The sequence below is a fragment of the Cnephaeus nilssonii genome (genome assembly GCF_951640355.1).
Source record: "Cnephaeus nilssonii genome assembly, chromosome: 18".
In the NCBI taxonomy this organism is placed as follows: Eukaryota; Metazoa; Chordata; class Mammalia; order Chiroptera; family Vespertilionidae; genus Cnephaeus; species Cnephaeus nilssonii.
This window is the reverse complement of record NC_137089.1, coordinates 12,725,386-12,738,189: the sequence shown is the minus strand read 5'-3', so window position 1 is coordinate 12,738,189 and position 12,804 is coordinate 12,725,386. Positions and strand designations below refer to the sequence as shown.

Genomic DNA, 12,804 nt, shown 5'->3' with positions numbered 1-12,804 from the left:
CTCTTCAAGGCCTTACCACCCGCGCCCCCCCACACACACACACACCTGCCCAGTGCATGTCTGAGTCAGTCTGTGTCAGTGACGCATGCTTTCCATGCAAGTTACAGAGAGAAACACTCTCTTATGGCCATCAAGCTCTTGCCTAAGCCCAGGAAATGTACACACCGCTCTGCATAATAAACTGGAATTAGCTCAAAGAAAACCACTGCCTACAGCACTGCAGGAAAGAAAAAAACTGAGTATTTGTCCTTCAGAATTAGGTTTACAGTTTTGAACAATGTAAGAGCTTGCTTTCTTCCACTTCAAGTTGATGTTAAGCCCTTGGGATAACCTAAGTCTGGGATATACCTACTTTTTAAAACTATAACCTAATCCTCAGCATTAGGTGTCCAGCAAGATTGATGTCACTGTCACATAAACACAGAAACAGCCAACTACAGAATTCTGTGAGGAATCACTTCCTGTACTTACTTTGGCCAACTCGTTATCAGGTTCAACATCCAGCACTTGACGCAAATCTTCCATCGCGTCCTGGAGCTTGTTTTGATGTTTATATGTAGTGGCACGGCGCAGAAGAGCTGAAATTTTACTAAAATAAGTTGTTTGTTTTAACATATGGCATTATGGTTAGCAGTTTTGTGAGTGGAAGAACGTAAGTAGCACAGACGGTTTAGGATGCAATTGTGCAAAGCTTAACGACACCCGTTTTCATGTTGTCGCACATACAGAAAATGGTACTGAGGTAAACAAGAGGCTCATCAGGCACCTGTCCCCTCCAACAACCTGGCCCTCTGGCAGCCCCAGGCCCTGCCAGCTCCTCCAGGGCCTGAGAGACTCCACTCTGTGCGACAAAGTGGAGGCTTCTCATTAAACAATGTTTGCCTCCTTATAATCATCACGAGCATTATTTCACCACTCTCTGAAAACTTTGAACATCATTTATTCAAACTTAGTATATTACTGACCAGCATCTGACTCAGAATTATGGGATCATTAGTGAAGTCTTTATAGCAAGTTCTAAAATAACTAGAAGGAGGTATTTCACATGGATAACTGAGAGAATCATGATGATTAAGTCAGCTAGGTTCAGAAATCAAGTACTTTGGTAATTTGCATCAGCTTTTTAAATATGTTTGAATGCATAAGAATTATTAAATCCTGAAAATAAATGCCTTTCTAGTCCCATCAGTATCCATTATATACTGAGAGAATTTGTGTAATAAGTCATTATTTTGAAAAGAATTAGGCTTAGTAATTCTGAAAAGTGAGAAATTTATATCTGATATATTTTAATGTGTTATTTTAAAGCATAATTTTGACCAATTTGATGTTAGTTTTAAAATGAACTATGGAGCCTGGCTGGAGTGGCTCAGTTAGTTGAGCATTGTCCTGTGCACTGAAAGGTTGTCAGTTCGATTCCCGGTCAGGGCACATATAAGAAACAACCAATGAATACATAAATAAGTGGAACAACAAAATCGGTGCCTCTCTTTCTCTATCTTACCCTATTTCTCTCTAAAAATCCTATATAATAAAAGGGTAATATGCAAATCGACTGAATGGCAGAACAAACGGTCACTATGATGTGCACTGACCACCAGGGGGCAGATGCTCAATGCAGGAGCTGCCCCCTGGTGGTCAGTGCGCTCTCACAGGGCTCACAGCTGGTGAGCGCAGCGGCGTGGTGGGAGCCTCTCCCACCTCTGTGGCAGTCGGACATCCCCTGAGGGCTCCCGGACTGCAAGAGGGCCCAGGCCGGGCTGAGGGACCACCTCTCCCCAGTGCACGAATCTCGTGCACCAGGCCTCTAATAAAGAAATAAACAAACAAACAAACAAACAGGAAGGGAGGGAGGGAGGGAGGGAGGACGAACTATGGAAATATAAAGATAAATCATTTTGCCCCTGGCTGGTGTGGCTAAGTGGATTGAGCATTGTCCCATGCACCAAGAGGTTGCTGGTTTGAATTCTGATCAGGGCACATCCTGGGTTCGTGGGCTCCATCCCCAGTAGGGGGTGTGCAGGAGGCAGCCAATCAATGATTCTCTCTCATTATTGATGTTTCTACCTCTCTCTCCCTTTCCCTTTCTCTCTGAAATAAATTTAAAAAATTTAAAAAGAGAGAAAAATGGGTGGTAATGATGACTGCACAACAATACCATTGAACTGTACACTTAAAAATGATTAAAATGGCAAATGTTATATGTATTTTACAAAATAAAAAAATAGAAAGAAAAAAAACCCATAGTTAAATGCAAGCTTGAGATAGTTCTTTAAAAAACATATATTTTATTGAATCTTCTGAAATTATCGGCCACTTCAATGCAAATAATCAGGGACTTAAATTCCAAGTTAAGCCCTAACCGGTTTGGCTCAGTGGATAGAGCGTCAGCCTGCGGACTCAAGGGTCCCAGGTTCGATTCCGGTCAAGGGCATGTACCCTCGTTGCGGGCACATCCCCAGTAGGGGGTGTGCAAGAGGCAGCTGATCGATGTTTCTCTCTCATCGATGTTTCTAACTCTCTATCCCTCTCCCTTCCTCTCTGTAAAAAAAATCAATAAAATATATTAATAAATAAATATTTTTTAAAAATCCAAGTTAAACTTGAAATTAAAAGTAACTTTATGAAGGCAATGATTCCATATAGAAATTTGAGTTTATTTGACATGTGTTTAGTGTAAACATGAGTGCCTACAAAGAGTCTTTAAAGGATCCTGCTGTAAATTTAAAAGCATCCTTTATGAACATGTTTTACCTTTTACGTTTCCAGGCTCTAACTCCAAGACCTTTTCACAATCCTGAAAAGCACTGTTCCAGTTCTGTAGTTTGAGTTCTGCTTGAGCTCGATTATTATAGGCTGCTACTGTGGGAAGCACGGATATGCTCCTATGAAGAAGAAACACTCATTGGCAACAAGCAGACCAGTGGTAAATACGAGAAGACAGAGAAACTCAGCTTAAGTTAAAGCAGAGTCGTAGACACAGAGAATGGACTGACTGGTGGTTGCCAGAGAGGAAGGTGTTGGGGGACTGAGGGAAAAGGTTAGGACAGTTATAAAATAGTCAGGGGGACGTAAAGCACAGCATAAGGAATATAGGCAATGACATTGTAGGGTGTCAGGTGGGTACTGGAAATATTGGGGGGAACACTTTGGAATGTATATGATTGTCTAACCACTATGCTTTATACCTGAAACCAATACAAAATAATACTGAACCAGAAGTGAATTTATGATAAACCACAATATCTTGAGCCTGACATAGGCCATTTAGCTTATTTATATCCTTTCAATAATTAAATTTAAATGCTGCCATTTTTTTAAAAATAGCAAGTTTAAACCACACAAAAATCTGCTCACCTTGTATAATATTTCACAGCCTCTTCATAATCTCCCGACTTGAAAGCTTCATTTCCTTTCTCCTTTTCACGAGTAGCAAGAAAATCCTTTTCCTTCTCAGTCAGACCTAGAAACAAATGGCACCTGCTTTAAGTAAGAATATAATTTAATAGAATATTTACAAAATTTTAAATCCAGGAATGCTTATTTTAATAGAAACCGAAAACTGTAAATAATTAAAAGAAATGATTTCCTAAATTTAGTAATGTTTCTTTTCTTTTTTCTAATCATTCACAATTTTTGAGGGTTTACATATTTTATGACTGGTTTTGTTTCTCTTTAAAGGTACACCTATGGACTTCAAATGAAAACAAACTGCTCCATCATTTTGTTTTGAAGCAAAAAGAAAATAAATTTGAGGGATTTGAAGGAAAAAGAGGATTTTTTTTAAAAAAATGGAAAACAAATTAATTACAGTAAAAAAATGGTTTGTATTTTTAAGTCTTACTAAAATTTAAGAAGTATAACTGTTATTCATATAAAATTAAATAAAGGATAGATTTGGATTTGTTAAAAGTGGTCAACTTTAGGAGAAAATGCATAATCTTGTCATGAAAACCTGTAGCATGGAAAGAGAAAGCCTTTGCCCAACTGGTTTGACTCAGTGGATAAAGTATTGGCCCATGGACTGAAGGGTCATGGGTTCGATTCCTGGTCAAGGGCATGTATCTGGGTTGCAGGCTTGATCCCAGTGTGGGAGGCAACCACTTAAAAAAAGAGAGAGAGAGAATGTCCTCTAGTTTGACAGCTTTTATTATAATTTTAAAAACTTAAAGACTACTAAATTGTTCTTATATTTCCCCAATTACCTGCCGTGTCTAATCTTGTCTCAATTTTAGACAAATGTGACTTGTTGTTTATTAGAGTTTTTTCTTTGCAATCTTCATCAATTTTTGAACATTCCTTTTCCACATCAAATCTTAAGAAAGAATAAAAACAAAAAAGTACAATACAACACAATACAATAATGATATTCTTGTATTTGTATCACCATGCCTTTAAACACATATTCCAAAAATGCATAATAGTTTATATTACAAGTTTTCTGTATTCTTTCTTATTAACCATGTAATTTAGTGAGAACTTAAACATTAATCAGATCTAAACTATTTAGATTTTGTAATTAAAATTGTGACACATTTCTCACAATTTAAATTTTATTTTTAACTCTTAATTTAATTTTATTTTTTTACAATATGCAAAGTAAATCAGTCTCTAGCGGTCTCCACTTTCAGTCCTCGGATATCAGGGTCCTCGCCTGTGAGTTTTCCGTTGATTGTTCAGTAAGTTTTTCTGTATTTCAGTTGTAATTCCAGTTTGTTCCTGGGAGCATGTCTGTGCAGCATCCATGTACTCTGCCACCATTTTTAATCTCTTGATTTAAAATTTTTGTTCTTTTTTATTTTGAATAGGTATAAGGATTATATTATTTATTTGTGGTTGCTCTTATAGAAAAAGGATGCAGAAGATTTTTATTCAATGAAAAACAAGATCAAGAGTGCTTAGACTATATACTCTGAGTACTCTACTGAAGTACCTTGCTATTCTTAATGATCAGGTTTATAATAATTAAGAACTTATTATAGTATTTTGTGGTAGAGAAGTTTTCAGTGATAAATTTTACATAGAAAATGTAAAACATACTTATCCCATTCTGCATAATCCCTTGGAATTTTCTTTTTAGCTGATCTACTTTTAGAATATTTTCCCTAAAAGAATAAAAAACATACTTTATGAGACATACTTAATATAAGATTAGCAGGTTTTATTATAAATGCAATGTGAAGAATAGGATTAATAAGAAAACTGAATGAATAAGAAAAATACATACCCTTTAAGCTATAACAAATCCAGTATTAAAATTATTAAGAAAATAATATATATTACCCTTCAAAAGGGTTTTAAATTTGTAGTTAATTCGCCTAGCAGGTGTGGCTCAGTGGCTGAGCGTCAACCTATAGACCAGGAGGTCACTGTTGGACTCCAGGTTAGGACACATGCCTGGTTGCAGGCTTCATCCCCAGTAAGGGGCATGCAGGAGGCAGCTGATCAATGATTCTCATCATTGATACTTCTCTCTCTCTCTCTCCCTCTCCCTTCCTCTCTGAAGTCAATAAAAAAATATTTTTAAAAAATTTGTAGTTAATTCTCAGAGCAATCTACAGGACTTTAAGCACATACATAAAAATTTTTAAAATCACGTGTGAAATATGATTATTCGTTATTTTCTTATAATAAAAAAGTAATAAACTATCAGTCATTCTTTTAGAACCTAGGCATTGGAGAACATTTTGATATATTACTCAAAGCTGGTTTGTTTGCAATAACAGACACCCAACTTGGACTAATTGTATTTAAAAAGAATAAATTATTGGTTTATGTAACCAAACTGATGAAAGGCAGGGCAGGGATATTGCTGGATGAAAGAGTCATATGGTCTCTCTCCAATTCTCCCTCCCCCGCCCCTACCCCCTTCCTCATCTCTGCTTCTCTCTGCCTACTGATTTTGTTTTCCCTGCTGGCTACTTGCTTTCTCCATGTAGTAGGAAACATGGCCACAAGCAGCCTGGGGTTATAACCTCACAGGCCTCCCAATCAGAAAGGAAAGGGACTCTTCTCTGCATCTTTAGAGAAATCCAGGGAAGGATTCTGATTGCCTAGCTTGGGTCATGCGCCCAACCCTGACCAAGCACTAGCTTGGTGCTAGTAAGTGGCCCAGCCTCGGTCACATGCCCAGTGGAAGCACCAGAGGGAGTGGGAGAGAAGCAAACAGTAGCCATTATGCTCACAAATCGTTTCTTAAATTATTTCTTAGAGGTTAGTCATAATCTGAAGCCATTTTGAGCAGTTTTGTAACATTGTGCATTCGTCACATGGAGTTAAGCAGATCTTCCAAATATTCATACATTTCATCATACAATAAAAAACCATCTGTTAATATCTTCATGGAGCTCATCAGAAAAGTCTGAGTATGGGAAATTTTTTTTGTCACAAGCAGGTATTCAAGAGCCACGTAAGAATATGAAAGACTCTAGATTGTACTTGAAAGCTCAGGTATTATCACCGGCAAAAAGCACTGTCAGTTAAAGTGACAGGCCCGCTTTGTTCATTTTCAACGCAATGTCTGCCAAAAAACCAAGTCTGAATAATCATAAATTTTTGGAGAAAAATTTATTCCAGAAAAAAAGTGGCAACTGAAGCTGCCAATTCAATCACACAAGTGCTTTTCTTGAGATAACAATCATATTTCACTTCACAGTGAAATGCTTTCTGCATACTTCCCATTTTAACATACAGAATATTAAAAACATGTGTCCTTCCTCTCTCCCTGCCTTCCACTCTCTAAAAGTCAATGAAAAAATATCGTTGGGTGAGGATTAACGAATAAGTAAGTAAGTAAGTAAATGAATGAATGAATGAATGAATGAATGTGTCCTTGACCATCCGGAGTGGTTGAGCTATGAACTGGAAGGTCATGGTTCAATTTCTGGTCAGGGCACTTGACCAGTCGTGAGCTCGATCCCCAGTGTGAGGTATGCGGGGGGCAGTCAATCCATGATCCTCTCTCATCATTGATGTTTCTATCTCTCTCTCCCTCAACCTTCCTCCTAAAATAAAGTTTAAAAAAAAAAAAAAAAACTGGTCAGAGTAGAAGAGACTGAACAGCAAAAGAAAAATGAAGAAAGGCATTAATCTAAGATGCAAGCCTTCAAAAGAAAAGGCTGTTTTCATTTTGATTCATCAGTTGATGAACAAAGGTCTACTCATGAAGGTAATAGCACAGGACCAGCTGAAAAAATCCCTGCTCTCCTAGGACACATCACCGTTTGGCTGCACTGATCAAACTGAGATAGCTCTCCTCACACACACAACCTTCTTCCCCACCCACCACGCCCCACACCAAAAGGCCTACTTTGGCAACATGAAGACAGCTGCCTGAACCACGAACTGGAGGCAAATTTTCTTCCTTTGCTGGATATGTTTCAGTTTCATGAAAATATATTTTACTTTCTTCTTTTTTAATTTCTGTTACCCAATTCTGAGAAAAAAAGGAAGGTAAATATACAATTTTAAGTAATTAACCAAGTATTAGAAAAGACTATACATCCTCAAAATTTCCTATGGGTCGGTCAATTTTTTAGGTGACAGTTTGATCATGCCATTCTCTCTACCTGGAATGCCCTTCCTACTCTTTTTTTTATTTGGGGAAAATACACATATCATAAAATTTATCCTATTAATCATTTTTAAGTGTACGGTTCAGTATTATTAAGTAAATTCATATTGTTGTTGGCTTTCCTCCTTTTCATTATCTTGCAAGATCCTATTTACCATCTCTCCCAGTAAGCTTTCTCTGAGCTTCCGGGTTGGGCTAAAAATGTTCCTCCTCCATGTATTAGCCTAATGGTTTAAAATAATCTATTAGTGTTCATCCCTCTCACCACACTGTAAATTCCTTGAGGGCAGAGCCTATGTCTTAATCTCATTTTTGTGATTCAAGAAGGTAGCACAGTGTCTAGCATATAACAGGCTCACAATAATGTTCATTAAACTAAATTGTCGCCCGGCAGGCATGGCTCAGTGGTTGAGCATTGACCCAGGAACCTGGAGGTCACGGATTGATTCTGGTCAGGGCACAAGCCCAGGTTGCAGGCTTGATCCCCAGTGGAGTCATGCAGGAGGCAGCCGATCAATGATCTTCTCTCATCATTGATGTTTCTATCTCTCTCCCCCTTCCTCTCTGAAATAAATAAAATATATTAAAAGAAAAAAAAATAAACTAAATTGTTACTGATACCAGGAAAAAACTGAGTAGAATATTTCTTTATTATTTGTGAAATTCTATTATTTCTTATTCATCAAATATATAGTGAGGATGTAATATTTGTTAGACATTCTTAAAATAGGCACTGGGATATAGAAATAAACTCTATTACCTGTCCTATTTGTATAGAAGGCAGGAAGGATGTATGGGGGGCAAAGAGGAGAAGAATAAAAACACAGTAAGGGAAAAAAGGGAAGAAGGAGAGAGGAGGAATTGCAGAAGAGAGAAAGGAGTGAGAGAGAATGGGGAATGCAGGAGAAGTAGCAAGGAAAATATGAAAGAAAGTGGGATGAGAAGGAGACTAACTAAAAAAGTGACCTGAAAGAATACACAGTTGGGTAAAAGCAGGCTCTGCAACTAAAACCAAGAGGTTTTGCCCTGGCCGGTGTGGCTCCGTTGGTTGGGTGTCAGCCTATGCACCGAAAGGTTGCAGGTTTGAGGCATGCAAGAGGCAGCCAATCGATGTTATACTCTCACATCAATGTTTCTCTCTCTCTCCCTATCCTTCCTCTTTCTCTAAAAATCAATTAACTATTAAAAAAAAAAAGAGGTTTTATCCCCCAAAATAAAGTCAAAGAACTCTAAACATAAACCACTATTTTAGCTATATTAATAACCAGATTTTCAAAGTCAAGTCAATAAAATGGTAAAATGAGAAAGCTGATGAAAGTTTTTAAAAACATAGCATTCTGAACGCAGCCAGTATGGCTCAGTGGTTGAGGGCTGACCTATGAACCAGGAGGTACGGGTTCGATTCCCAGTCAAGGCACATGCCCAGGTTGCGGGCTTGATTCCCAGAGGGGGGCACGCAGGAGTCAACCAAGCCATGATTCTCTCTCATCATCGATGTTTCTATTTCTCTCTCTCCTCCTCCCTTCCTCTATGAAATCAATAAAAATATATATATTTTTAAAAGCCTTTGGCTGACAAAAAAGAAACCTAGAATTTTGGATAAGTGAAGTAGACATCTATACAACATGACAATGTCACAAAAACTGGGGCTGATCTCTACCTTTATATCGCCATCAATTTTCTCCCATTCTCTCGCTGAAAAACTGGATTCTGTGGCTACAGGTTTGTCTTTCCTCAAAGCTCTACTTTGAGGAGCCAATCCTTGAAGGCGCTTTTCACAAAACTCTGTAAGTTCAGGATAATATCCTTCCTCTCCAGACCTTAAAAAAAAATGGGACAGAATTTTAGAGATCTCTTTGTTTAGAGATCAGCTAGACCAGTGGTTTGCAGGCTGGGTTCCACGGAGCCCAGGAGTTCTGCGGAGATCTCAGGGCTGTGGCCCTGCCCCTCCCCCGCAGGAGGTGGCAGGTGGGGCTGCTGCTTCCCACGCACCTTCCTCAACCAGCGCAACCTCCGTTATCATCTGTTCCTCCGTGCAGGGATGCAGGGATGCAACGGAAGAAAAAAAGGAGCTCCAGGGACGCAGATTTCCATCACCCGCTTTGCAAGTTGAATGAATAACATTTCTTCTCCTCTTTAACACAAATACGTTCCTTTTGTACACAAGGTAATTATAAACTTAAAAACTGAAATTCAATATTAGAGGCAGGCAGAAAGTGAGACTCTGGACTTCCTTTCCAAGGAGGAGCTCCTAGCTTAGTTCCCCCCCCCCCCCCAAAGGGATGGGAAGAAAATGGCAGAGGAACAGTTTAGAACAACAGGACTCAAATACAACCAAGAACCAGAATTCCTCTCTTAGTTAAATGGAGACATCTGTTCTAGTTTGTCTTTTATTATTATTATTATTAAAAAGAAAATCAATTTTTACCCTTCTCTTGTAAATCTGTATACTTTTAAATTTTTAGAAAAATAGAAATATATCCCATTTTCAAATAAAATTTAAAAAAACACATAATTCCAAGTCAATGCAATGTAATTTAATGAAGCTATTCATAGAATTTCTTAGAACCAACATTATTACTATGGCTTTCAAACTCTTTCATCCCGTAAACTTCTCATTTTGTTCATCGGTCCTTGGTCAAATAGACATGAAAATGTTCTTATACTGCTGAGAAAAACAAAAGGGAAAGCAATGACATGATTCACATTTCCATTTCAGAAATGATGAGGTTGTTACATCAACTCTGGCTGGGGACAGGCAGGGGTGCCTGGGGAGGACAGGACACCAAAGGTAACGAGAGAGAAAAAGCCAAGGACACGGTGGTAAGATGAGGGGTCCGGGGGAGAACAGAGAGCCACCGCAGAGAAATACCACGGATGCCACGCTCCACAAGTGCTCCTGCCACATCAGGCTACTCTCCAAGGGAAAACCCCTCAAGAAACCCGAAATACGTGGCACAGGACAGTGTTTCTCAAAGTGGGTTCCCTTGACCACCTGCATGTCAATTAGCCAGGCACTTGTTAAAAACACAGATTCCAAACCAAAAAAAAAAAAAAAAAAATACACACAGATTCCTGGGCCCCACCCCAGATTTCCGGAAGCAGAATTTCTGGGAACAGGACCCTCAAATTTGCATTTTTAACAACCACATGTATATTAAAGTTTAAGAATCACCACCATGGGGTTCTTAACCAGAGAAGGCCCCAATTCCCTGCCTCCTGTTCCTGCCTCCAGGCTGGCTTCCCCATCATCCTCCAAGTGACCAGCTCACAGAGTCACCAGATGGCATTAAGCGGGAGAGTGCCAAATTACCTTATCAGCGTAGGGCGGTGAGCTACCTGACATCCTACTGGCTACTCTCACGGTTACTTTTTCCTAGACAATGTGAAGGAAGCAAGAAAAATGCCTTCTTCAAAACTAATTAGCCTACGTTGCATGCTGGGAGTAGACCCAGCCAGACCTCTTCAAACTAACAACAGGATCAAAGCCACTATTTTGGAACCTAATATGGGAAAATACAACAAACAATATCGAAACTTGAACATGTCTTCCAACGTTTCTAATGCAGCTTCAGCTTTTAGAAGGCAAGAACAATATAATTAAAGTTGACAAATTGAAACTTGAAATGATTTTTAAATGCTTACCTAAGCACACAAAGAATTTTTTCCAAATGTTTAACGTCTGAACATTTTTCAATGTACTTGAAATCCAAATGTTCAACGGGAATTTTGAATGTTTTTGTTGTTCCAAAGCCCAACAATGATGGACAATCTTTGGCAGTCATGGCTGAAATATAGTACAGGAAAACAGTTATGAATCTAATATATATATAATACGCAATTTGGATAGCAGTAACCATCTAGGTACTTCTTTAATAATTACGTTTTATTTCTAGAGAAAAGGAGGAAGGCTACTGATTTTAAACTCTCTCTCTCTGATAATGACAGCTAACATTCATAGAGCTAAATTACTATGTACCATATATGGATTATCTCACATCATCTTCACTTATGCAATGCTGAAATTCAATGACTAAGCAGGTTATAAAAAAGGTAAAAAATACTTTCCTCTACCCAGGAGGTCAGGGTTCGATTCCTGGTTGGGGTTCATGCCCAGGTTGGAAGCTTGATCCCCAATGGGGGGTGTGCAGGAGGCAGTTGATCAATTATTCTCTTTCATCATTGATGTTTCGCTCTATCCCTCTCCCTTCCTCTCTGAAAGCAATACTATTTTTTTTTTATTGACTTTTTACAGAGAGGAAGGGAGAGGGATAGAGAGCTAGAAACATCGATGAGAGAGAAACATCGACCAGCTGCCTCCTGCACACCCCCTACCGGGGATGTGCCCGCAACCAAGGTACATGCCCTTGACCGGAATCGAACCTGGGACCCTTCAGTCCGCAGGCCGACGCTCTATCCACTGAGCCAAACCGGTTTCGGCCAATACTATTTTTTAATCATTGCCCTAAAGTATATTGGGTGATAAATCTATAATAATAAAAGCATAATATGCTAATTAGACCAGATGTCCTTCCGGAAGAAGCCGGGGCTGCGAGGGAAGCCTGGGTCCCGGGTGCCAGAGAGAAGCCGGTGCTGGCAGCCGGGGGAAGGAAGACCTACTGTTGCACGAATTTTGTGCATCGAGCCTCTAGTTTAAAAATAAGTAGCAGCAGTGGACCTAATTCATTTGAAGTATTTCCTTCAGCAGGCCTGCCCTCTGGGAGTCTAGTCATATAGCGGACCTCTGCAGAAGAAGAAAATGCTCTGTCAGCTTCACCTCCATCTTCCTGCTGGCTTTAACTTGGGTATAGAATACAGATAACAGTTCATCAGCATTTGGATGAGATACGGCTGAGAAATGAGATAATGGCTTTTACACCATACCAGAAGGGTCCAGTATGATGAATGTCTCCCATCATAATGTAACTTTAAGGGTGCAACATAAAGAATTTTTAAATCATTGATGTTGCCCAGAATAGATGTCTTAGGATAATTTGCCAAAGAGCTGGAGGATCTTTAATGGGAGAGGTTTAAACATCTAATAGGATTAAAATAGATTACCTTAAATTGAAGATACCTTGCAACCCCTGAGATTTTATTATTTGAATACAATATAGTGGGAAACATGTGAAATGATAGACATCTCTTACCTAATCAGATAAATTTCATTCTGAACACTTCTGATGAGTCTTTTTGAAAACTACCATTGTTGGTAGGATACACATTCTTAA

At 38.9% G+C, this 12,804-nt stretch overlaps 1 protein-coding gene across 1 annotated transcript in view; it reads right to left on the bottom strand.

Annotated features, from left to right (window-relative positions):
• Positions 1-11,358, bottom strand: part of SPAG1 (sperm associated antigen 1) — a gene marked incomplete at its 5' end in the record, with an annotated part of 49,756 nt that extends 38,398 nt beyond the window's left edge. The window contains 8 exons of the mRNA XM_079796388.1: positions 472-578; positions 2,755-2,885; positions 3,358-3,463; positions 4,206-4,315; positions 5,041-5,105; positions 7,310-7,435; positions 9,234-9,393; positions 11,219-11,358. Of these exons, the coding sequence (XP_079652514.1) occupies positions 472-578; positions 2,755-2,885; positions 3,358-3,463; positions 4,206-4,315; positions 5,041-5,105; positions 7,310-7,435; positions 9,234-9,393; positions 11,219-11,358 (945 nt within the window). The remainder of the gene's footprint in view (positions 1-471; positions 579-2,754; positions 2,886-3,357; positions 3,464-4,205; positions 4,316-5,040; positions 5,106-7,309; positions 7,436-9,233; positions 9,394-11,218) is intronic.
• Between the last annotated feature and the right edge of the window lie 1,446 nt (positions 11,359-12,804).